The 27,402-nt window shown below is 42.5% G+C and overlaps 1 protein-coding gene across 2 annotated transcripts in view; it reads right to left on the bottom strand.

Moving 5' to 3' along the window:
• Positions 1 to 6,217: 6,217 nt before the first annotated feature.
• The window catches only part of fbxl6 (F-box and leucine-rich repeat protein 6), a 45,991-nt gene continuing 24,806 nt past the window's right edge, over positions 6,218 to 27,402 (bottom strand). For both annotated transcript variants that reach the window (XM_041184811.1, XM_041184810.1), the window contains exons 5-10: positions 26,564 to 26,695; positions 23,657 to 23,764; positions 21,868 to 21,981; positions 17,746 to 17,977; positions 11,603 to 11,843; positions 6,218 to 7,800 (exon numbers count right to left, since the gene is read on the bottom strand). In XM_041184811.1, the coding sequence (XP_041040745.1) occupies positions 7,617 to 7,800; positions 11,603 to 11,843; positions 17,746 to 17,977; positions 21,868 to 21,981; positions 23,657 to 23,764; positions 26,564 to 26,695 (1,011 nt within the window). In that variant the 3' untranslated portion in view covers positions 6,218 to 7,616. The remainder of the gene's footprint in view (positions 7,801 to 11,602; positions 11,844 to 17,745; positions 17,978 to 21,867; positions 21,982 to 23,656; positions 23,765 to 26,563; positions 26,696 to 27,402) is intronic.

Raw genomic sequence — 27,402 nt, 5'->3', positions numbered from 1 at the left:
CTGATTGTGCCAAAGTCTCCTAAAGCACCGGAGATGGCCAGGAGAGCCACAGGCCTAACACCTGGTGCAGGATTGTCCCCCCTCAGTTCATCGATGCTGACCTGGATCTAATGCTGGTGGCTGTGAAGGGTGGCAGAAGGCCATCGTGTTGCATGGAGCACTAAATACATCACTGGTGTGTACTATGTCTCTGCCAACTGTTTTTAATCTATTTGTACTGTATACATGACACTTTAAGCACAACGCCTTTTATTGCTGATGTGACGGAAAAAGTGATATGAGGTGATGACATGATTAGATCCTCTATGTTGAGGATAAAGGCTCTGCTTCCTTCCTAAGCCATTAGACGTCCATTCATGTCTCAATGCAGGTACCTTAGACTCTACTATACCATGTCCCTCAAGCTGGTTGAGGAGCTCAGTTGACATGTTCCTGAAATCATGATCAACCCTTTGTACCAAATATTGCCTAGCTGCCTCATTGTGCATTGGGGCACTGCTCCATATTCTCTCCATCTCCAATTCCTCCTTTTCCTGCCCTGATAATTTGCCTCTTTTCAAGGGCAACACCAGAGAACCTTGCAAGAGGGTGCTAGAGTAGGCATTTGACAGCAGCTACTATGTTAAGGATATGGTCCCCATTGCCTTCCTGTTGCTTGGTGTTCCACCCTAAATGCAGGTGTGCTGCCCCTCTTTTTTAAATTATTCGTGCATGGGGTGTTGATGTGGATGGCCAGGCCAGCATTTATTACCTATCCTTAGTTCAGAGGGCATTTAACAGTCAAATACATTGCTGTGTCTGGAGTCACATGTAGGCCAGACCAGGTAAGGACAGCAGATTTCCTTCCCTAAAGGACATTAGTGAACCAGATGGGTTTTTACAACAATCAATGGTTTCATGGTCTCGTTAGACTTTTAATTCCAGATCTATAAGGGGACCAGGGTTCAAATTCTGCCATGGTGGGATTTGAACCCAGGTCTCCAGTGCATTACCCTAGGTCTCTGGATTACTAGGCTAGTGACAATACCACTATGCCATCACCTGCCAACAGGCTCAAAAACTGAGTCATGCCCTCAATGCCAACCGCAGTCTAATGGACAGATGACCACCAAATATGACTATTTTGCTTTTCTTCTGACCCCCACAATGCCAGTGGGGGTGACAATCCCATTAAGTGCCTGAATGCTCAATATCCACTTTCCCCACCACTTGCACAGAGCAAAGTTTCCCCTTTGCCTCACTCACTTGTATGGGGCTGGGGTGGTTTCCTGGGGCAGCCTGTACCTGATTCTATTCAACTGACAGGAAATTAAGGATGGTATCAAATGGAAAGAAAAGGTGTACGATCCTGTGAAGATTAGCATTAGGCCAGGAGGTTGGAGAAATTTTAGAAATCAGTAAAAGATGACAAAGGAAAAGAGGGAAAAATTAGAATAAATAAATTGGCAAAAAAAAGTTTTATAGAGTAAATAAAATAAACAATGATCACTTAGAGGATGAGACTGGGGAATTAATAATGGGGAAACAAGGAAATGGCAGAAATAGAATAAATAGTTTATAACTCTCCATGGTACAAGGAGGAAGGGAGGAACTTAAACGCCCTGGACCTAATCATCCTAGTGTATTAAAAGAGGTGGCTGCTGAGATAGATGCATTATTTGTCATCTTTCAAAATTCCTTAGATTCTGAAGAAGTCCCAGTACAAATAACAGCTTCGTTTCAATAAAGGAGGAAACTATGGGCCAGTTAGCCTAACATCGAACATTGGGAAAATGTTAAAATCCATTACTAAGTAGTAGCAGGACAATAAGATAATATAATCTGGCAAAGGTTTTGTGAAAGGAAAGTTATGTTTGACAAATTTATTAGAGTTCTTTGAGGATGTAACAATGGATAAAAGGGAACAAGAAGATGTGGTCTTTTGGAAATCCAAATACATAGAAACTAGGAGTAGGCCATTCATTATGATAATGGCTGATCATCCAACTCAATAGCCTGCTCCACTTTCTCCCCATACCCTTGATCCCTTTTGCCCCAAGAGGTACATCTAACTCCTTCTTGAAAACATAATGTTTTGGTCTTAACTACTTTGTGGTAACAAATTCCACAGGCTGTCCACTCTCTGGTCTACCCCATATCCACAGACTGACTCCGGTTCTGGACTCGCACACCATCAGGAACATCCATCCTGCATCTACCCTGTATAGTCCTGTTAGAATTTTATAGGTTTGAGATTCCCCCCTCATTCTTCTGAACTCTAGCGAATATAATCCTAATCGACTCAATCTCTCCTCATGTCAGTCCCACCATCCCAGGAATCAGTCAGGTAAACCTTTGCTGCACTCCCTCTATAGCAAGTACGTCCTTCGTCAGATAAGCTGACCAAAACTGTGCACTATTCCAGTACTCAAATCCTCTGGCTATGAAGGCCAACATACCATTTACCGCCTGCTGCACCAGAATGCTTACCTTTAGCAACTGGTGTGCAAGGACACCCAGGTCTCGCTGTACATTTCTCTTCTCTTTCTCTCTCCTCTCCCACCCCACCCCCCCACCCCCCAATTTACAGCCATTCAGATAATCTGCCTTCCTGTTTTTGCTACCAAAATGGATAACCTCACTTATCCACATTATACTGCATCTGCTATACATTTGCCCACTCACTCAGCTTGTCCAAATCCTCACAGCTCACCTGCCACCCAGCTTTGTGTCATCTGCATTTAGTTCCCTCATCTAAATCATTAATATATATTGTGAATAACCAGGGTCCCAGCACCAGTCACTGCTTACCATTTGGAAAAAGACCCATTTATTCCTAGTTTCCTGTCTGCCAACTAGGTTTCTATCCATCACAATACACTACCCCCAATCCCATGTGCTTTAATTTTACACACCAATCTCTTATGTGGGACTTTGTCGAAAGCCTTCTGAAAGTCCAAATAAACCACATCCACTGGATCCCTCTCATCAACTCTGAGTTATAGCCTCAAAAAATTCCAGATTTGTCAAGCATGATTTCTCTTTCATTAATCCATGCTGACTGTCCAATTCTGCCACTGTTTTCCACGTGCTCAGCTATTAAATCTTTTATAATGGACTCTAGAATTTTCCCTACTATCGACGTCAGGCTGACTGGTCTATAATTTCTCTACCTCCCTTTTAAATAGTGGGGTTACATTAGCTACCCTCCAATCTGTAGGAACTGTTCCAGTCTATAGAATCTCAGAAGATGACCAAAAATGCATCCACTTCGATAAGATGCCACATGAAAGGCACAAGATAGCTTACGGTGATGGGTGTAATGTATTAGAATAGATATTGTCTAACCCACCAAGAAATTAAATTGGGATAAATGGATCATTTTCAGGTTGGCAAACTAATAGGTTGCCAAAAGGGATCAGTGCTGGGGCCTCAACTGTTTACACTCTACATTAATGGCTTGAATGAAAGAACAGTGTATTGTAGCCACATTTGTTGTTGATACAAAGATAGGTGGGAAAGCAAGTTGTGAGGAAGACTGTCTGCTAAGGGATGAGAGATTAAGCAAGTGGGCAAAATGGAATATAATAGAAAGAGGTTTCTACTTTGATAGGAAGACTAGAACAGCAAAGTATTTAAATAGATTATAGAATGTTGCAGTACAGGAGGATCTGGGCGTTATCATACATGAACTATAAAAAGCCAGCATGCAGGTACTTACTACAGCAAGTAATTAGGAAGCCAAATCAAATGTTGGCCTTTATTGCGAGGGCAATAAATTTTGTTACAACAGTGTAGTTTTGGTCTACTTATAAGGAGGGGTATACTTGTACTGGATACAGTTCACTAGGTTTATTCCTGGAATGATGAGGTTTTTTGTCCCATGAGGAAAGGCTGAGCAGGTTGGACCTATAATCAATCTAAATAAATAAAGTGTTGGAGATACTACGTAGATCAGGTAGCATCTGTGGAGAGAGAGAGAGTTAACATTTCAGACTGACAGCCCTTCATCAAAATAGCTTTGAGGTAGACAGAATTGGTGCTGCTCGAGACAGGTCAAGAATATGCTTGTGACAGCATGTGGTATTGAGAGTGGATCTTGGGGTGTAGCATGAACAGTTCAAGGAATCGAATGTCCAGAAGTTATTTGTAATCACGTGTGGATCTGAAATACGAAGGATGGAATTTCAGTAGCAATCCACATGATATAAATTGGAACTGGAGACAACAGCTAAGGAAGGAGATGGTTGTGGAAGCAATGTTTTTGTAGATACCTGATCAAACACAAGGGAAACAGCGATGAAGGTGAACAACGTAGAAGACAAACAGAATTTCATGGTAAGCATTCCCAGAAGAAAAAATGTAGTGAATTAAAATCTAACAAAAAAAGCAAAATAAAGTAAAATATTTCAGATTTCCAACATCTGCAGTAAGAACAGAAAATACTGGGAATGTCAGCAAGTCAGGCAGCAACTGTGGGCGAGAAACAGATTAACATTTCAGGTTGATGACCTCCATGAAGGGTCAGGAAAGTGGAGTTGAGGCCACAATCAAATCAGCAATGATCTTACTGATTATGGAGCAGGTTCAGCTGAATTGCTGACTCTTGCACCTATTATTTTTTTTTTTAAATCATAATCATGGACAGCTTCTGAAACCAGTGTGCCCTCTTCAAAATTCCACCTTCCCCCTCTGAAAAGCCCTTTACAGTCTTTTTAAATACTTTAATTGGCCTCAATGGGGAGGCGAACAAAATCACTGTCCTACCCTCCTACCCTCTCTTCCCCCCCACCCCCCCACATTCAAGAACAATGCAGTGGCAGGAACAGAGTTTTCAAACTTACACACCAACCTGGTGCTGATATATTCAGGCACCTTCGCCACACCCTTGCCCCTCAACTGGTTTGTGACCTCGGTGAGGGAGTGGGGGGACAAATTGAAGATTCCAGGATCATGTGCTGCACAGTCAGATACAGAGTGAAGATCTAATCACATCCACTCTATTCTAGCTGTCACAATATGATTTTTTTTTGCATTTCTCACAATTAGTGTCCTGTGGCCTAATTAAAATTTTCAAATAAGTCAGTTCTGTGCTGCCAGCCCATTCTTGCAATTTAAGACTACAAAAATGGATTCCTGTAGGACTCTTTCAGATTAAAAAAAAACACTTTATCCTGCCAATCTGGTCAGGTCTGGAAGCCATAATCTAGAGTCGCCAACTGTAGACCCACCATCAAATGCTCAAGATACAAACTCCAAAATTCCCTAATTCATCTCCTGAATGTACTGGTTCCTGAAAGGACACAATCACACTAAATTTCAAGAATACCCTATGGCCTAGGGCAGTTGGCAAGTCAAAGTTGATGAGAGTAGATTTTAAAGTGCCTAATGTAGTATTTTCACACCAGGGATTTTAAGAGACACCAACTAAGTGGCAGGCTCTAGCACACCAACGATACCTTCACCTCTGTCCCATTAAATCATAATTGGTACAGCACAAAAGACCATTCACAACATTGTGCACATGCCTGCTTTTTGATAGTGTTACCTGATGAATCAACCGTACCTTGTATCCCACTCCCCTGCTCTTTCCCCAAAGCTCTGTAAAGTTTTCTACGTCAGCATTAGACTAAATAGGCTGGGGTTGTTTTCCTTAGAGCAGAGAAGGTTGAAGGGGGACCTGATTGAGGTGTACAAAATTATGAGGGGCATAGATAGATAAACTTTTCCCCTTAGTTAAGGGGTCAGTAACCAGGGGGCATAGATTTAAAGGTCCGGGTAGGAGGCTTAGAGGGGACTTGAGGAAAAATTTTCACCCAGAAAATGGGTATCTGGAACTCTCTGCCTAAAAAGGGTGGTAGTGGAACCCTCAACTTTTAAGAAGTATTTAGATGAATACTCGAAACACCATAACATAAAAGGCTAAAGGCCAAATGCTGGAAAATGGCATAGAGTAGATAGGGGCTTGATGACCGGCGCAGACAGGATAGGCCAAAGGACCTCTTTCTGTGCTGTAAAACTCTGACTCAATTACATTCCTAATCCCATCTCTCTTTAGAAAAAAAGTTTCCTCACATCAACTCTGGTTCTTTTGTCAATCACTTGAAATATATGACCCCTGGTTACTAATCCTTCTGGCACTTTCTCCTTGTTTGCTGAATCAAAACCTTTCACGAACATATTCTGCTCAATTTACTGGTCACAATTCTGATATGCTACAAATGGAAAGAATGAAAAATTTTAAGTTTTACAAATATTTATTTACATATTCCATTTATTTATTTCTACATTCACTTTATTAATGAGTCAAAAAACATTTTCATAGAATATTGCAGGAGCATAAAAGCATCAATCACTGGTTTAGCATCTACAGTTTGGAATGCTCTCCTGTTCTCACCATGCCCCTCTGCCTCCCTTATTGGGATTACAGTGTCATGGTTCTTGGCCATATGTCAATTACCACGTGATTCTAGACAGAGAGAAAACAGCAGGGGAGGCAACTGCTATGTCTATTCCTATCCTTGCTTGAGTTCTTGTATGCGTTTCTAGAGCATTTAAAATCCCAGATCCTAGAACAATTTAATTCTCCTTTACCCCTTCTCTCCTGCAAACCCAGAGTAATGGGCATGGTTGTTCCCTGAAATGAGTTGCTGACCAGGCTAAGCTCAATGTTATCTAAGGTAGGGGACAGGGAGGAATCAATTTAGCACCCAAGTTGCTTAACCAGCTGGGAAAGCTACCAAACTTTTCCTGAGAATGAAAACTGCAACATCCCCAAATATTATTAAAAAAAAACTTTAAATTTCGAGTTCATATTTTCAGTAATACACCATGATTTAAGTATTCACCACAATGGCCTTTGCTCTTGCATTCAAAATGTGGAACTGCAATTACAGTTTAGCACCATTGAAAGAAATAGTTAGCCTCTAGTGGGGCTAGGAGAGGGTGTGGTGTACAAAAGAAGATAAACACTTAAGGCACTAGACATTTATTTCCCCTGTAGTGTTCAGATAAAACTGTTTAAAAACTGTTATTGTAAAAGTGTACAGTGCCCTTATAGGGCTGCAAAATTGGGCCTCAAGTTTACATTCAGCAACTTAGAAACACAGAAGCAGAGTTTCATAGCCACTTTGTTTAGAAACAAGAGCTCACCTACCACTTCGCAGAGTTATACACAACCTTAAAAGAACCCTTACTTTGCACTTCAAAGTCCCATTTATAGTCTAGTCTGTCTGGGCTCTCATGCTTTTAAACTCACTTTAACCTTGCAACTTTTCCTCAATCACCAAAGTACCTTAAACTGAAGTCTATTCTAACAACCTTTTCTTCAATTTGTTTCAAATATCTATTGCTCTGCGATTGTTTTTTTTTGAGGATTTGTAGCTAGGCTTTTTTTTTTTAAGTTTACTGGTAGTAACTGATCTCAACCTGGAGCACCATCGATTTTTTTTTTCATCTTTTATTTACTGATTGTGCTTTGAACTTTACGGAAGGAGCTGGAGGCACATACACGTGCGCAAACACACACACATACACGTTCACATGCACACGCGCGCGCATGCACTTTGTTTTAAGAAAGTGAGTCAGTTGAATTTGCAATATGGCCTTTGCTGGTGTCTTTGAGTAGGCTGCTTGCTTCACAACTGCCCCTTGTGATCCACATTCACAGCTGAGCTGCTGACTTCCATGCTGCCCAGCAACCGGTTGACAAACTGGGAGATCTCATCCTGGCCTCGGTAGATGCGCTTCAGCCCACGGGGAAGACAGCGGCAGGACGTCAGATTCAGGTAGATCAAATTGGGGCTGCTGCTTACCACCACTCTGGAGGACAGGGGCAGGAAGGGAAAAAGCAAATATTACTCCAATGACCAGAAATAGCAACCAGGAAGTCAGAGGTTTCTTCAGAGAATTATGACCCACAGAAAATCATTTGGCATCCAGGGGAGAAAGACAGATTTAACATTGAATGTACAGCATAATTCATTCTGTTTAACCATCCACACCAGCGTTTATGTTTGGCACAAGCCTCCTACCTCTTCTCTTCATTCAACCCTATCAGCATATGCTTCTATACACAAGAACTAAATAGGAGAAAGTTATCACTTGGGGGACAGTTAACTGCCACGCTTTTGTTCAAACTCAAACAGGCAGGTCAACTCTGATTGGTCAAGGCATTGCCGTGGGCAATAAACCAGGTGTCCCCCAAGCTCTGTTTAGTTGAAAACCGAGTTACTCTTGCAGACAGCAGCATCAGCACAACAGATCTGTGTTGTAACTATCCTATGATTTTATGACATTTCCGCAGTGCAGTACAAGTGCAAAGTTAGCACTGCTTTGTGGGAGGTGCCAGCGAAGCCTTAAATTGAGTCTCCACCTGTGCTTGAGTCGACATAGCTCTTCAGAGTCCAGACCAACACTTACCCCTCAACCAACAGCTAAAACTGGTGACCTGGCTATTAATTTAATTGCTTTTTGTGGGATTGTGCTATACACTAATTAGCATCCTCATCACAAGTGACTTTAGGAAATCTCTGTCTAATAATCTTAAAAATCTTAAGAAATTTATTGAACATTATAGAAATAGCGAGCTCTCAGCTTCCCATGAAAAAAGCTTCCATAGCAGCTTACTGGCTGACGGACACAGGGCAGTGTAAGCCTGTTATCTCTGCCAAGGACATATCTTTAGCATATGCCCCGAAACAAGACATTCCTAAACCTGATTAGATTGGATTTCATGACCTAGACAAACTTACTTCTTGAGTAAAGGTTCAATGTGCTCCGGGGCCGGGCGGGTTGGGGGGTAGAAGAAATCACTTCGGACCTAAAAGAGCTTTTCTAAAGTGTTCCATGCTGGTTTTGGCCAGTTTTAGAAGACAGAGACTTCTACCTCCAATCATGGAGGTCAGCTTCATTCATGAGTTAGTCCACTATGGGACCAGTAAACCATTTAGAAGAGACTGCCTCTGTCAGCCATTGAAATCAGTATCTTCCCCCACCACCGCACCCCAAGATCTGGTAGCAGTAAATCATTCTCACCTATTAAGGATCATGTGTCTTTTATGCCAATTTAGCTATGTATCATTTCTAAATTGTTGTTTCTTAATAAGCTGTTTTAAAATCACCTATGGCTTTCAACTCCCTTTTTTGGAGAATCTGCAACTCCAGACCAAATTTTACATGACTACACAAGTACTTCATTAACTGCGAGACATGTTTTAGGTTCATCTGAGGGACATAGGACTTGGGAGGGGTAGGCCATCCAGTTCTTTTCACCTGCTCTGCCATTCAATAAGATCATGGTTGATCTGGTTGTGGTCTCAACTCCACCTTCCTCTCTGCTACTCCCTAACTTTCGACTCCGTCATCTATCAAAAATCTGTCCAACACAGCCTTGAATAAATTAAATGTCCCAGCCTCCAATGCATCTGAGGAGAATTCCAGACTAACGACCCTCAAAAAAAATGTTTCCTCGTCTGTCTTAAATGGGCAATGTCTTATACTTAAACTATGTCCCCCAGTTTTAGTCTCCCCCACAGGAGGCAAAATCTTCCTGGTACCCACCCTATTAAGTTTCCTCAGGATCTTGTATGTTTCAATAAGATCATTTCTCATTCTTCTAAACTTCAATGGGTGCAGGCCCAACCTGCCTAACCTTTCCTCATAAGATAAGTCCTTCATCCCAGAAATAAGTCAAGTGAATTTTCTCTCAATTATATCCTTGTTCAAATAGAGACCAAAACTGTACACAGTACTCCAGATACATCTCACCAAGGCCCTGTACAGCTGCAGTAAAACTCCCATACCTATATATTCCATTCCCTTGCAAAAAAAAAAAATGCTGACATTCCATTTGTTATCCTAATTGCTTACTGTACCTGCATACTAACTTTCTGGTGACTAATGTACCAGGACACCCAGATCCCTCAGTACCTTAAGAGCTCTGCAATCTCTCTCCATTTAGATAATTTGCTTTTTTATTCTTCCTGCCAAAATGGACAAATTTACATTTTCCTACATTATACTCCATCTGCCAATTTTTTGCCCACTCACTTAACTGATCTATATCCCTTTGTAGACTCTTTACCTCCTCCTGACAACTTTTTTCCTACCTATCTTGGTGTCATCATCAAATTTAGCAAGCATACTTTCGGTCCCTTGATCGAAGTCATTAAAATAGTTGGGTGCTTTAGAAATGCAAGTCCTTTCTTTCGTTATTTGAAATGGGATTGGACAACCAGGTCTAGGTCCTGGAGGCCTTCGGCTCAGAAAGAATTGGTACTAATTGACAATTTTACCCCAAGAAGCTATATGCTGACTAGTGTGAGGAACTGGAAAATGTCAGAGGGGCAGATGCAGTGATATGAGGCTGGGTTAAAGGCACATTGTTTAGGCAAAGTACCAGAATATTTAACGCTGCGCAGTTTGGAAAGACAAAAACTAGAACATTACCACATTCCAAGTGAACTTGTGGCAACAATCTTTCACTATTTGCTCTCTATGAACCTTTGCTAATTTTGAAAACTTCCACTAAATTTCTCCCTTTGACTTCCTATGTTCCAGTGTTACCAAATTCCTCATTTATAACTTGAATCTCTCTGTTTACACTGGCCAAACCAAACTCCTTAATATGAGGCCGCTGAGAAAAGGCAAGTACATTTTTTTGGTTGTATTGGCATTAATGCAGAGGCAGTCCTGCTGCTACAAACTGCTGGCGACTTGAGAATGCCATGTCTCTACCCTCCCATCTCTGATCCATCCCAAACCAAGACTTACTCCCAGACCGGCTCAGTGTCGTAGCCGACTCAATTCTGTAGGGCCTAGCGAGCTGCATTAGGACTGCTGTCTGCAGCTCACCAGTTTTATATCGGGAGTCCAATTTTCAGTGGGCCTTGGGCTGACAATCCTGGGGCACGCATTCCGGACATGCCGTCACTTTCTGATGCTAAACTCATCGCTCCCCCTACGTTCCCAACATGACACTGCTTAGCATCTATTAAATGGGGAAGGCAGGAAATGGGGAATTCAGCAATATATTTAAATCAAAACCCAAAATCAACACACATGGTGATTTCACATTTAAATGCTCATAAGGGAATTGTGTTGACCAGGAAGTATAACATAAGGGATCTACAGGGGCAGGTAGCAGTGAATATCAAACATAAACTCCAAGTACAAAAACAGAATTACCTGGAAAAACTCAGCAGGTCCGGCAGCGTCGGCGGAGAAGAAAAGAGTTGACGTTTCGAGTCCTCATGACCCTTCGACAGAACTTATCGAAGGGTCATGAGGACTCGAAACGTCAACTCTTTTCTTCTCCGCCGATGCTGCCAGACCTGCTGAGTTTTTCCAGGTAATTCTGTTTTAGTTTTGGATTTCCAGCATCCACAGTTTTTTTGTTTTTAAACTCCAAGTACATTGCAATTGATCTTAGAATCAGAGGCTGTACCAACTCGCTAAAGAGAGTTAATCAATTTCACTCCCATGCTCTTTCCCATAGCCCTGCAAATGTTTCCCTTTTAAGTATATATTCAATTCCTTTATGATGTGTTTAATTGCCCTTTCTCACTTCAGATCTTCTTACAATTAAGAGACCACACTGAGTAGCACATCTAATGATGAATACCTGATGGCATCCAACGTGACTTTGGTCCCAGCCAAGTTCAGAGAGCGCAGAAGATGGTTTCCCTCAGGCCCCGCTAGGATTTCCATGGCCAGCTCAAGATCCTTCTCATTGTAGCACTGCCCAGTGAGATCCAGTTCTTGCAAAGAGTGCTTCCATTTTAATGCCATCTGCTCCGAGCCCTGTTTAGCCAGCAGTAGGGTGGTAGTGCTGCAGTAAAGTCCCAAGAACAGCCGTGCCAGATCTGAAACAAGCAGAAAGTTTCATAATAAAGCGATTTAGTCCTTTAGCCGTGGAAATCACAACAGGAGAGGGTGCAGGTGTGAGAAGATATGAGCTACAATCCCATTCCCTTCCTTCCTCAAGTCCCTTCAGCTGCGGTGTGACCATCTCTCTAAACATGCTATCCACGATGCTCTCATATGCTCCACAGTGTCTCCAGCTGCTGTTCCAGTTCTGAAACCCAAGCTTCCAGGAGCTGCAGCTGGACACACTTCCTGCACACATGCTGGTCCCGGCTTCCCACGTGGAGCATGAGGAGCACGCCATGGCTTTGAGCTCTTCTGCCATGACCTATCCCTTTAAATTAAACCATTTAATTCAATTACTCTTGGGCCCTTCTTTCCTGATCCTCGTTACTACAGAATATACAAACTATAAACCACAAAAAGACCTTAAACTATAAGCAATTAAAGTAGTAAATATTTACCCAACCTTACCCACTACTTACCAGTCATTCCTTTCCCTTGTGGCCTCTACTGCTGCAGCAGGGCAAGACCACTCTGAAGATTTAAGAAGTTTGATAGCAAAGAAAAAATGCAAAGAGCACCTCTTCCCTTATGCACCCAGTTCCCACTGTGCACCAAATTGCCAATACCCACACTCACTCTGGCTGTGTCTCACTCAGGATGAGGTCTTTCCCCTGTTCTTGTGCAAGCATCCCTTAAAACCTCTCATTTTAACCAAGCTGTTAATCACCTAATAGCTCCTTATGTGGCTTGGTGTCAAAATTTTGTTTGATAATCACTCTTAGTAAAACCTCCTACAGTACTTCTTGAGTTAAAAAGAGGCTATATAAATGCAGGTTGCTGTTGTTCAAGTAGGCAGGGTTTGAATGGACATAAGATTGCACTCATGATTCTTCCAGCATCAGATCCTGATCTCAATAATGCAGCCACAGGTTAAGGGCAAGGCAGAAGGAATAAGTTCTACAGGACATGCAGGTTTAATATAGCATCTTGGTTGAGACAGGTTCACGTCTCTGCTCGGATTCTCTCTCTATAACCACCAGGAGAGGGAGTTGTAATAATGCAAAATCTCTAGGCAGCAATCTCACAGCTGTAGGACTTGAATGGAGCCCCAGAGATATGTAGCAGTAAGTCTCCCAAGAGCTGAAAGAGGGGACAGGAGGGACATAAAGGAGCTCTGAGCCCATATACTGAGTGCCACTGGTACAGATGATGGGATGGATTGAAACCCTATTTCTCAAGGCCCATAAGACTGTCCACGAGTCAGGTTTTATATTTTACCGATATTATATTTTACTTCAGGGGCCAGGGGAGAAATTTCTTGCCTCCTTGGAGAGTTTTGTCTCACCAGAACCGAATTAGGTAGGACAGGTTCTGACAAACATTAATTACACAGGCTCAATTAAAAGGTACAAGCTTGAGGCCTTTTTTTTTTTATATATTCATTCATGAACCTCTGTGCTTTTCCTGTCAAACCTCTTCAGAATCCTGTATGCATCGCTGGCTAGGCTAGCCATTTATTGCCAATCCCTAATTGCCCTTGTTCAAAGGGCATTTAAGAGTCAACCACATTGTGGGTCTGGAGTCATATGTAGGCCAGACCAGACCAGGTAAGGACAGCAGATTTCCTTCAGTGAACCAGATGGGTCTTTACAACAAATCGACAATGGTTTCATGGTCATAATTAGACTTTTAATTCCAGATTTTTACTGAATCCAAATTCCACCATCTACCGCGGCAGGATTCGAACCCAGGTCCCCAGAGCATTACCCTGGGTCTCTGGATTACTAGTCCAGCGACAATACCACTATGCCATCCCCTTATCACCCTTTATATTGCAAACCAAGGCTAGACACGAATAACCACTGCAGATGGGAGGGCCTCATGTCTTTTGAGCCTCCAGGAACTGGCCCCAAATTGCCTGGTATTTGTCAGTTCCATAAGAACATAAGAAATAGGAGAGGAGTAGATCACATGGTCCTTCAAGTCCATGCAATATGATCATGGGATTGATCCACAACAACACTTTCCTGCCCACTGCCATTATCCTTGGTTTCAGCATCATTCCAGTCTTGAATATACTGAATGAGCACCCAAAACACTTGTCTCCATATTTAAGGAAGGATATACTATATGGGGTATAAGATTCCAAAGATTCACAGCCCACTGAGTGAAGAAATTTCCCATTTCGGTCTGAAATGGCCAATGCCTTCTCAACCCTGCATTACAACAGTTTTATTCTTTTAAAAGGTGTTTAATTGGCTGTAAAGAACTTTGAGATGTCCTGTGGTTGTGATCAATGCTAGTAATTCCAACCCCCCCACCCTCCCACAACCCCTTACCCTGAGACTGTGCTCCCGTGTTCTAGATTCCCCAGCCAGGAAAACAGCCTCTGTCTGTCTTGTCAAACCTTCAGAATCCTGTATGATTCAATGAGATCATATCTCATTCTAAACTGCAGAGAATATAGACCAATTTACTCACCGTCTCATCATAGGACCTTCATCCCAGGGACCAATCTGGCGAGCCTTCAAAGGACCACCTCCAAGGCAAGTATATCCCTCCTTAAATATGGAGTCTAAAACTACACAGTGCTCCAGGTGTGGACTCATTAAAGCCCTGTGCAAGGCTTCCTTATTTCTGTACTGCACCCACTTGCAATGAAGGCCAACATGCCATGTGGCTTCCCAATTACTTGCTGTACCTGAATGCTAACTTTGTGTTCCTTCTACGGGTACACTCAAGTCTCTCTGAACATCAATATTTAGAAGTTTCATGCCTTTTAAAAAATATTCTACTTTCTAATCTTACGACCAAAGTACATAATCTCACATTTCCCCACATTATACCCCATCTGCCACCTTGTTGCCCACTCACTTAACCTTTGCAGCCTCTTCGTGTTCTCCCCAACTTACAAAGCAAAATGGAAATGTATCATCATCAAAATTGGATACATTACTCTCGGTCTCTTCAGTTAAGTCACTGATATACAGATTGTAAGTAGCTCTGATACTTGAAGCACTCCACTAGTTAGACTGCCAACTTGAAAATGCCCCATTTATCCACACACTGTTTCATAAAAACATACAAGTCAGAAACAGGAGGAGGCCATTTGGCTCCTCAAGCCTGCTCTGCCATTCAATAAGATCTTAGCTGATCTGATTGAGGCCTCATCGCCACGTTCCCACCTTACCGTTAACCTTCGATTCCTTTGTTAGTCAAGAATCTATCTATTGCTGATTTAAAAATAATGACCCTGCCTCCACCAGTCCCTGGGAAGAAAATTTCTCAGACTAACGAGCCTCTTGAGAAAAAAAAATTCTCATCATCTCCTCCTTAAATGGGAGACTCCTTATTTTTAAACTTTGTCCCCTAGTTCTAGTCTCTCCCACAAGGGGAAACATCCTCTCAGTAGCCACTCTGTTGAGTCCCTTCAGGATCTTATACATTTGTCATTCTTCTAAACTCCAATGGATACAGGACCAGCCTGCCCAACCTTTGCTCGTAGGATACCAGGGATTGTGGGGTGGGGTTTAAATCAGCTAAGTTACCTTTCTCAGAACTCCTTCTGACACATTTATATCCTTTCTGAAGGAGACCCACTCAGCTCTTGACCTCATTGCAGCCTTGGTTCAAACATGGACAAAAGAGCAGAACTCCCAGGGTGAGGTGAGAGTGAGAGCCCTTGACATCAAGGCAGCATTTGACCGAGTGTGGCATCAAGAAGCCCTAGCAAACCTGTGGTCAATGGGAACCAGGGGGAAAATTCTCTGCTGGTTGGAATCATACCTAGCACAAAGAAAGATGGTTCTGGCTGTTGGAGGTCCATCATCTCAGCTCCAGTACATCGCTGCAGGAGTTCCTCAGGGAGTGCCACAGTCTGAGGCCCAACCATCTTCAGCTGCTTCATCAATGACCTTCCTTCCATCATAAGGTCAGAAGTAGGGATGTTCACTGATGATTGCACAACATTCAGCACCATTCACGACTTCAGATACTAAAGCAGTCCATGTCAAATGCAGAAAGACCTGGACGATACCCAAGCTTGGGCTGACAAGTGCCAAATAACATTCATGCCACACAAGTGCCAGACAATGACCTTCTCCAAGAGACAGATTCTCATCATTATCCCTTGACATTCAATGGTATTATCATTGCTGAAACCCCCAACATCAACATCCTGGGGGTTACCAATGACCAGTATCTGAACTGGACTAGCCACATAAATACTGAGGCTGCAAGAACAGTTCAGACGCTAGAAATCCTGCGATGAATAACTCACCTCCTGACTCCCCAAAGCCTGTCCACTTCCACAAGGCACAAGTCAGGAGAATGATGGAACACTCTCCACTTGCCTGGATAGGTGCAGCTCCAACAACACTTGAGAAGCTTGACGCCATCCAGGACAAAGCAGCCTGCTTGATTGGTACCCCTTCCACAAACATTCATTCCCTCCACCACCAGTGCAGAGATAGTGTGTATCATATACATATGCACTACAGGAATTCACCAAGGCTCCTTAGACAGCATCTTCCAAAGCCATGACCGCTACCATCTGGAAGAACAAGGGCAGCAGATACATGGGTACATCACCACCTAGAAGCTCCCCTTCAAGCTACTCACCATCCTGACTTGGGAATACATCACATCACCATTCCTTCACTGTTGTCGGGTTAAAATCCTGAAACTCCCTCCCCAACAGCACTACGGGTGTACCTATACCACATGGACTGCAGCTGTTCAAGACGACAATTCGCAACCACCTTTTCAAAAGCAATTAAGAATGGGCAATAAATGATGGCCTAGCCAGTAAAGCCCACGAATGAATTAAAAATAAAATGCGGTCTCAACAACATCTGTATGTCTAGCAAAGCATCCCTACTTTTATATTCCATTCCCCTTGCAATAAACACCAACATTCCATTTGCCTTCCCAATCACTTGCTGTATCTGCATACTAACATTTTGTGATTCATGTACCAGGACACCCAGATCCCTCTGTACCTCAGTGTTCTGATGTATCTCTCCCATTTAAATAATATGCTGCTTTTCTATTCTTCCTGACCAATCTTACCTCTAGAAATGTAGAACCCTAGGATGTAGGCCATCAGGTCCTGGGGATTTGTCAACTTTTAGTCTCTTTAGTTTCTCTAATAATGTTAATATCAGCAGTGAAAAACACTTATTAGCCTCTTGGTCACTCTCAATTTCTGGTACGTAATTTGTGTCTTCTAGCGTTCTAGATGAAGATGGACCATCAATCATTTAGACTGTGATAAATTCCATGACTCTTTTCCTGTGGAAGGAGGATGGACCTTGCTGCAAATTGCAGAGAGCCACCAGTGCGCTCAAGGGCTCAGTGCCATGGGATGGTGAGACAGAGTTCTTCCTGGGGTAAATGCAAGGATGTGACCAGATTACAATGAGAAGAGTGCACTTTCTGACAGGATAACTCACCCTAAACTAAATAAAGATAGCAACCTCCTATAACAGCTCACACATGAGTTGGACGGCAGTGGTTCAATCTGCAGCGAACACATTCTACCTGCCCTATTATTGGATGATGGGACAGTGTGGGGAGAACTTTATTCTGTATCTAACCCAGTGCTATACCTGTCCTGGCAGTGTTTGATAGGAACAGTGTAAAGGGAGCTTTACTCTGTATCTAACCTGTGCCGTCCTTGGTTTGGGAGAGCTCAGAGCAAAGAGATGATTTATCCTGCATCTTAAACATCTTTTGCCTGATCTGGGAGAGCTTAGGGAAAACAGTGAGCTAGAAAACTAACCTGGTTGTAGCAATACACCTGTAATATTAAATAAGAATAAATCAAAGTGCCCTAAACATACACATATCTAGATGGAGGAGTCATAAAGTGGTTTCAGAGAAACATGTCCTTACCTTGACAGGGCAGAAGCTGTAATCCTGCTGATGTGATCCGATAACAACCTCTCAGGTCTAATGTCCGTAACCTGGATGACAAGTGCAGCAGCTTCACCAGAACTTCGTCCGTGACCAGCGAGAATGATGAAGTGGCCAAGCACAACTCCTCCAGCTCCGAGAAGCCAACCTCCGGTGAAACAATCATCGTGCAAGCCTTTGGGAACCAGGTCAAGTTCAGGAGCCTCAGCACCTGCACAAGAAATTGTTAAAGGTTCTCAATGTCTGGGACACTGAATGATAACGGATGAGATCTAAACTTTGAATGAGTATTGCTGAGCACACAGGAGAAGAACATAAGATCGGAATGCAAATATTGACCAGCTACTTCAAGGCCCAACGTTAACAGACCATACTGAAGATCTGGAATGGAATCCAAAATGCAATTCACTACTCGCTCACACAGCGCATTTTAACCCCTTCATAAACCATTGCTAAGACAACATTGGCAAGCACTTGGCTCCAACTTCAAAGGCCTTTGATGTGATTCTGAGGGGTACAATGCTGATCCTGACCAGAAATCAGTGCAGGACAACAGAACGGGACTTATTTTTCCTTAAAAGGAGAGTGAATAAATGTTACATCTAGACTTCAGACGAATGGATAGTTCAAAGGAGGGGGGAAGCACTGCCAATGCCTCAATGTTGCTCGGCAAGGACAAGGGTGATGGACAAGAGGGGTTTGGTGCAGGATAGCATCTTCTTGGATGAGCTAAAGTTCACGGAGGGTGGTAGATCAGACATTATCCACTCAAGTCAAGGCATGGATGAGGATGTCAGTGGCAGATGAGCTGAGATTCAGGTGTGGATGGATGATGTTATAAAAGATAGAAGTGGGCATCTTTGCACTGGACAGAATATGAAGTTGGTAACTCAGCTCAGGTTGCAAAAAGTGTGGCCATGAGAAAATTGCAGCTAATGATGAGATGGCTGTTTGCAACGAGGAGTTGGAGACTATACCAGGAATGGTGGCATTGTGGTTATGTTATTGAACTGGTAATTCTGAGGCCTGGACTATTTATCATGAGACAGGAGTCTAAATCCCACCATGGCAGCAAGGTTACTTAAATGCAGTTAATTCAATAAATCTGGAATAAAAGCTACAATCAATAATGGTGATTACGTAACTACCAGATTGTCGTAAAAGCCAATCTGGTTCACTGATGTCCTTTAGGGGTGGAAATCTGCCCTCCTGGTCTGGTCTGACTCCAGACCCATGGCAACCTGGCTGAATCTTAACTGCCCTCTGAAATGGCCGAGCAAGTTTCAAGAAGGTAGAAACCCACCTCCTTCTCAAGGGCAATTGGGGTGGGATAGATCAATGGAGATGCAATGGCAGACATTTAAGAATACGCAGAATAGACACTTTCCAATGAGAAGGAAAAATTACGAGGAGAGGGCCCAATAACTAACTGGTTAACTAAAAAAGTTAAAAAGATAACATCAAACTGGGGAGGCGATGACGTAGTGGCATTGTCACTGGACTACTAACCCAGGGACCCAGGGTAACACTCTGGGAGCCCGGGTTCGAATCCTGCTATGGCAGATGGTGGAATTTGAATTCAATAAAAATCTGGAATTAAAAGTCTAATGATGACCATGGAACCATAGTCAATTGTTGTAAAGACCCATCATGTTCATTAATGTCCTTTAGGGAAGGAAATCTGTCATCCTTACCTGGTCTGGGCTACATGTGACTCCAGACCCATAGCAATATGGTTGACTCTTGAATGGCCTAGCAAGTCACTCAGTTGTATCAAACCACTACAAAAAAAGGAATGAAAGCGACCTAGGCACCAGAAACAACAGCAGCAAACTCAGCCCTGTTGACCCTACAAGGTCAAAGTCTTCCTTACTAACATCTGGGGGCTAGTGCCAAAATTGGGAGAGCTGTCTCACTAGCCAAGCAACAGTCTGACAGTCATCCACACAGAATCATAACTTACAGGCAATGGAATCAGGGGGAAAACTCTCCACTGGTTGGAGTCATACCTAGCACAAAGGAAAATGGTTATGGTTGTTGGAGATCAGTCATCTCACCTCCAGGACGTCACTGCAGGAGTTCCTCAGGGTAGTGTCATAAGGTCAGAAGTGGGGATGTTCACTGATGATTGCACAATGTTCAGCTCACTTGTGACTCATCAGGTACTGAAGCAGTCCATGTCTAAAGACAGCAAGACCTGGACAATATCCAGGCTGGCAAGTAACATTTGCACCACACAAGTGTCAGGCAAAGACCATCTCCAACAAGAGAGTATCTAACCATCACCCATTGACGTTCAATGGCATTACCATCACTGAATCCTCCACTATCAACATCCTGGGGGTTACCATTGACCAGAAACTGAACTGGACTAGCCATATACAGCATGCAATAGAAACACAGAAAATAGGAGCAGGATAGGTCATTTCGAGCCTGCTCTGCCATTCAATATGATCATGCCTGATCCTCTATCTCAATGCCATACTCCTGCTCTTTCCCCATACCCCTTGGTGCCTTTGGGGTCTAGAAATCTATTTCCTTCTTAAATATATTCAGTGACTTGACCTCCATAGCTTTGTGGTAGAGAATTCCACAGTTCACCACCCTGAGTGAAGAAGTTTCTCCTCATCTGAGTCCTAAATGGCTTACCCCGTATCCTGAGACTGTGACCCCTTGTTCTAGACCCTCCAGCCAGATGAAACATCATCCCTGCATCCAGTCTGTCCATCCCTATCAGAATTTTATAAGTTTCAACGAGATCCCCTCTCATTTTTCTAAACTCCAGTGAATACAGACCTAGTCGACCCAAGCACTGATCCCTGCTGTACTCCACAAGTCACCGCCTGCCACTCTGAAAAAGACCCATTTATTCCTACTGTTTCCTGTCTGCTAACCAATTCTCAATCCATGTCAATATATTACCCCCAATACCATGTGCTTTTATTTTACACACTAACAGCTTGTGTGGGACTTTTTCAAGAAGGCTAATGGAATACTATCCTTTACTACAAAAGGAATTGAACATAAAGGCAAGGATAAAAGCAAAATACTGCAGATGCTAGGATTCTGAAAGAGAAACAGAAAATGCCAAAAAAAACTCAGCAGGTCTGACAGTGACTGTGGAGAGTGAAAGGGAGTTAATGATTTGGGTCTGTATGACTCTTCTTCAGAGCTCTGAAGGGATGTTTCCACTTGTGAATGAGTCCAGTACTAGGGGGCACTGTTAAAATTAGGACTCACCTTTATAGGACAGAGATGAGGAAAAAGTTTTTCTATCAGGGGGTTGTGTGACTTTGGAACTCTCTGCCTCAGAAGGCAGTGGAAATGGGGTCAATGAATATTTTTGAGGCAGAGGTAGATAGATTCTTGGTAGGCAAGGGAATCAAAGGTTATCAGGGGTAAGTGGGAATGGAGAACTCAAAATACAAACAAATCAGCCAAGATCTTATTGAATGGCAGAGCAGGATCGAGGGGCTGAATGGCCTATTTCTGCTCCTATTTCATACACTCCTATGATCATAAATGGGTGACCCCTCATTTTTTAGGATGCAAATGCAGTGGAAAAAGTTCAGAGAAGGTTTACTGAATTACTGAAAATGTACCTGGAATGGGTGGGTTGTCTTATAAAAAAGGTTGGACAGGCTAGGCTTGTATTCGCTGGAGTTTTGAAGAGTGAGCGGTCTTGAAGGGTGAATGTGGAAAGAATGTTTCCTCTTGTGGGACAACCTAGAATTAGGGGTGACTGAAGGATTTACTTCAGCCCTCGAAATAGGCACAGGCTAAAACTGACTGGTGTGTGCTTGTAACATGCAATTCTGCAAAGAAACAAAGCTTTGCAAAGATTAGCTCTAGTTCTATGCTTTAAACTTGCTTTAGGAATTAGAACAGTCGTCTAATAGGAAGAATTAAAATTGAGACTTGTGGAGGAAATAGGCATAAGGACACAATGGAGGACTTTGAAGATGAAGGCGAGGTTGGAGATGGGGCATTAGATTACCAGAACAGAGGACTGAAGCTGTATTTCTTTAATGAGGGGGATACTGAAGAGAGAAGGAATCTTTCCCAAAAGGACAGAATGTGAAGCAATTACTCATGAAATACCTGCAGCTTGGGACAGCCGGCCTGCAGCATCTCAATGCAGAACTGGAAATAGGGGTTGGTCTGCTTGATTTCAGTGTTTACCTCCAGTAGCCGAAGTTCAGTGCAGCAGCCCGCCTACAGGACAGAAGCACAAGAGAAAACAGGTGAGTAAAGCAGGGAGTCAACTGGGAAATGCAGGGAGTCCAATGCTGCCCCACCAGCTCGTTCCTCTTTTCCCCATCACCCTACAAATTTATCCTTTTCAAATAATGATCTAATTCCCTTCAAAAGCCTCGATTGACCCTGGCTCCACCACATTCTCAGGGAGCGCTTTCCAGATCCGAACCACTTCCTGCATGAAAACGTTGTTCCTTATGTCACCATCGCTTCTTCTGTCAACTACCTTAAATCTTTGTCCACTGGTTCTCAATCCTTCTACCAGCAGAAGCAGATTTCCTATCTACTCTGTCCAGATCCCTCATGATTTTGAATTGTCAATCAAATCTCCTCTCAACCTTCTCTTCACCAAGGAGAACAATCCCAACTTCTCCAATCTTTCAGGACAAATCCAAGCCAGCCAATTACTGCCCCATCAGTCTACTCTCGATCATCAGTAAAATGATGGAAGAGGTCATCAACAGTGCTTTCAAGCGGCACTTGCTCTGCAATAACCTGCTTACTGAGACTCAGTTTGGATTCACTGACCTTCCGTCCATCATAAAGGTCAGAAGTGAGGGTGTTTGCTGTTGATTATACAATGTTTAGCACCATTCACGACTCCTCAGGTACTAAAGTAGTCCATGTCCAAATGCAGCAAGACCTGGACAACATCCAGGCTTGGGCTGACAAGTGACAAGTAACATTCACACCACACAAGTGCCGGGCAATAACCATCTCCAACAAGAGAGAATCTAACCATCGCCCCTTGACATTCAATGGCATTACCAGCACTGAATCCCCCAAGATCAACATCCCAGGGGGTAGCCCCGGAATAAAGAAAACAAAAACTTGCATTTATTTAACATCTTTCACAACCTCAGGACTCTCAAAGTGCTTTGAAGCTAACTAATTACTTTTTTTTCATATAATCAATGTTGTAATATAGGAAGCACAGCAGCCAAGTTATGTATAGCAAGGTCTCACAAACAGCAATGTGATAAATGGCTAGATCATCTGTTTTTTCAGTGATGTTGGTTAAGGATAAATTTTGGCCAAGAGACCAGGGAGAACTCCTCTAACTCTTGTTCAAGGAATCTTATGTTCACTTGAAAGAGCAAACAAGGCCTCAGTTTCAATTCTCATCCAAAAGATGACACATCCATAGTGCAGCATTTCTTCAATATTGACACATAACCTTCTGTTCCAGAGGCTACCTCACTAAGCCATGGGAATGATGAATGGTATCAACCTGAGAGCATGAAAAGGATGGTGGAAAAAATATCCACCAGCAACCTTTAACTAAGAAAACTGTTATTTTATTACAAATGAAACCAATATAAATCAGACAGACTCTCAGCCTAGTCCTACAAAACTGTACCCCTGCTTGTACTCTGGTAATGGAATCCAAGTGTGTCATGTGGGATTTACTTTATATATCGCAGAATATTTCCCCCTCCCATACCATAGCCCAAATATAATGGGTTCCTGAGAGAAAAAAAATTACAGGACTACAGGGAAAAGGCAAGAGAGTCCGATTAAATGAGTTGTCCTTGCAGAGAGCCATCATGTACACAATGGACCAAATGGCCTCCTTCTGTACTGTTAACCATTCTATGACTGATTCTAAATTGCCACCTATGATATGCCTTACCACAATAGCATTGAAGATGTTGTGCAGGCGACTGCTGTAAGTCACACACAGTTGTTTCAGATTCGAACCTGCTGCTTCAAGAAAATTAACAACAGCTACAGTGTCAACCTGTAAAGAAAAACACACAATATGGGGATCAAAACTCAAAGAAACAGCTTCCTGTCATTCATCACTCTCAGTTCTGAAAGCTCCAACTAACCTAGCCTCTGCAGCTTTGAGGGCCTTAGTGAGGAAAAGGAACTGGGAGATGTGGCAGCAAAGGGACAGGCTGGAAAGACTGAGGCTGGGTTTTTGAGGGAGTGATAACAGTGATTTTGCAGTGATGGTGCCAGAGAAGGGACCATCAACAACATAGCTGCATCATCAGGAGTTGAACAGGTAGGAAATCAAGGGAGCAGTGTCATAGACAAGGTAAGCTTGGAGAGGATGGGGCAGAGGAGGCATGGAAGACCTTCTGTTCAGGAAGTGTTTGGTCTGTGTTGAACTTTCAACCAGGGCTGCAGTTGCTACATCCACTGCAATTCTAGAAACATTTTCAATACTTACTTTCTGCTGCCATTGATATTAAATAAAAGATCTTGATAGAGTCACAGCACTGATCTTTTACAAAACACACACGAAATTATCATGGATTTTGCATTTAACTAGGAGAATGATGTCATTACTAAGGAAAGCAATACTCTTATTTTGGTCACTCTAGGGTTAGATACAAGATAAAGCATCCTTCACTCTGCACAAACCATATACCTCACCTGCCATCCCTAAATGAATTAAAATGGCATTCTTCCATTTATTTCAGTAGCCTTAATGAATGGGAGGGCCAATTAATACCGACTGAAAAGGTTCCACAAATTTGGATCTGAACGTCCATATAATCTCAGACAGTACTCAGCCAGCCAGCAGAGAAATGCAGCTATTATCATATTCAACTTGGGATGGATTCAACCCAGATCTCAGAGGGTTATTAATATCTTTGCCTACTGTACCACGAAGCATTTTATTTTAAAATTGACATCACAACCCACTTCCAGCTTCTCTATTCCCCAGATTAAAGCCAGAAGAATTAGGTGAAATTAAAAGTACTGGAAGAGCAAAGAGAGATATCACAAGGTGAATCTACAGTAATTATAAAGGAAAAAACAGAAGACAACATAAAGAGTCAAATACTTTCTAAATAACAGCCTGCATTTAGAGAGTGCCAATTTCTCTCTAATATAGAAAAACCTCCAAAGAAATAATCTTCCCAAAGCAGTAATCGGACAAAAAGAGAAACCAAATCAAAGAGGGATCTATTAGGAGGGGTGAAGAAATTCTTGGCAAAAGTGGTGGCTCTAATAAGAAAGGCTGAGTTTAGTGACATTGCAACTGTAGAGGGCACACTTCCCATACATATGGAATTGCATTGTCTGTGATGTCCAAGGCTGAGACTAAAGGCCACCGGTTATTAAAATACAGTAGATTTTTAGACAAATTGAAGCAGATTAATAGAATGCGCTCTGGATTAGAGTGCCATGTTAACCCAAGTAGAAACAACCTAAATGGCAGTCAGTAAACTCTGCTTACAAAACTACACTTTACTCTACATTATTACCCAGACAGCAAACATGTTCGTATGCACTTTTGCCATATAATTTCCTGCATTTGAATTTTACAAAAGCTAACTGTGGCCCGCATGTAGTCATACAGTGTTATTTTGATTATGTAAAAGACTCAGAATTCATAAACATTACAGGATTATAAAAAGATTTCTAGCACACTGAAGTAACTGGACATCACCACTGGCAGGGACACTGATTCAGCACCATTCTGTGACCATTTTCCTGGGGCTGGGAAACCAACATACAGATGGGAGCAATGAATAATGCTTTGGCACCCAGGTGGAAGAGTAACCAGTTAAGATGGTGTGTATGCGTGGCTAGTTGAGTAAATAGCAACAACTGGGGGAACAAGTTGGAGTCTAATAGACCACACAGAGTACTTGTGTACAGTTAGTATTCTTACTTCAGGGATATATCTTTTTCAAGGCAGTTCGGAGAAGGTTCACTAGGCTGATTCCTGGGATGAAGGGATTGTCTTATGAGGAAAGGTTCAGCAGGTTGAATCTACACTCATTGGAGTTTAGAAGAATGAGAGATGATCTTAACGAAACAGAAGATTCTGGGGAGGTTGGTGGGGGGGGCGGGGGGGGAAGAGGGGGTGGCGTTTGACAGGGTACATGCTGAGAAGATGCTTCCCCTCATGGGGGAATCTAGTACTAGGTGGAACAGTTTCAAAATAAGGGATCTCCGATTTAAGAGATACGAAGAAGAGTCTCAAAAGGTCTTTAACCTTTGAAATTCTCTACCCCAGAGCAGTGGAGGCTGGGTCATTGAATATATTCAAGGATGAGTTAGACAGATTTTTGATCTACAAGGCATTTGAGAGTTATAGGGGGCTGGAATGAAATTAGAGTTAGTGCCACAATCAGATCAGTCATGATTTTACTGAATTGTGGAGCAGTCTCAAAAGGAGCAAATGGCTTTATGTTGCTATCCATAATCCAAAAATTGGAAAAGGTTAAGGCAGGTTAGTATAGAATGATTAGACTCATAGTAGTACGAAACTCCTAGAAACCACACTAAAGGATAAGGCTGTTTATATTAGCTGGTGAATCGATAATAGGGCATAAACACAGGGTTTAATAATAAAAGTTTCCCACATAAGCAAACAGAATAGCCATTAAAGCAAGTCCAATACATTTAAGAGGGAATTACATCAATATTGGTCAAAAAATAATAATAAAAGGGGTCAAGAATAATCAGCACCAGCCCAGGCATGATAGGCGGACTGAACTCTTGTTCAAACTGGTGCAATTACTGGAGTGTACGCTTACAACTCAAGCGTGCAACTCACAAGTAGTCCACTTACCACTGAATGTTGCAGATTTAAACTTTCCAGCTTCCGGCAATGGGTGATCAATGCCTCAAAGATATCAGATGTGACACCGGTGCAGTTAGTCAGCCGCAAGGAGACTAAGTGAGGGCAGGACTCCGTGATGGTCTGAAAAGAGGAAAACAGCAACAGCTACAGTGTAAAAAATGGTCGCTCAGCTGTACAGAACTTGAATATTGCTGAAAAGAGAGACATGTTGCCGAAGCTTTTTGTCTTGCACTCATCAGGACAAGAATGCCTACACCACATGGACAGCAGCGGTTCAAGGCAGCAGCTCATCACCATCTTCCCAAGGGCAATTAGAGATGGGTAATAAATGCTGGCTGCCAGCAACATCCACATCCCATGACTGAATTAAAAAAACTTCAAACAATCATAACAATTTATATTACAGGAGAAAAGTATGTTGATTGGTTGGCACTTCAACTTTGATTGGCCAAGGCATTGCCATGGAGAAAGCTCCCAAGTAATTCAAAAAAAGGTTTAAAGCTTGAACATATCCCTTTTGTTTGCAGACAATTGGGCCCCTGTGTATGAATTCATGTTGTTTCTAGAAAGGGTAAATGAACCACATTACAGCAAGACTGATCATCTTAAATTGATTGTTAGTGTAGCTATTGGCGTACTCAGGGTTATTCAGCAAGTGCTGCCCAATTATGGAATCGCATCTAACAATAGACATTTTGTTTGGGTTTTACAAACACCAGCTAGTTGAGTAAAGTCTGTACACTGCCTATTACGAACAACCAAAGGAACCAAAGTTTGATTTGATCAACCAATTATTAGAACGGATGGCCTACCTTCCTACCACAGCA

Source organism: Carcharodon carcharias, chromosome 3, assembly GCF_017639515.1.
Source record: "Carcharodon carcharias isolate sCarCar2 chromosome 3, sCarCar2.pri, whole genome shotgun sequence".
Taxonomy (NCBI): domain Eukaryota; kingdom Metazoa; phylum Chordata; class Chondrichthyes; order Lamniformes; family Lamnidae; genus Carcharodon; species Carcharodon carcharias.
Note: the sequence above shows the minus strand (reverse complement) of the source record. Positions and strands in the feature narration are given on the sequence as shown.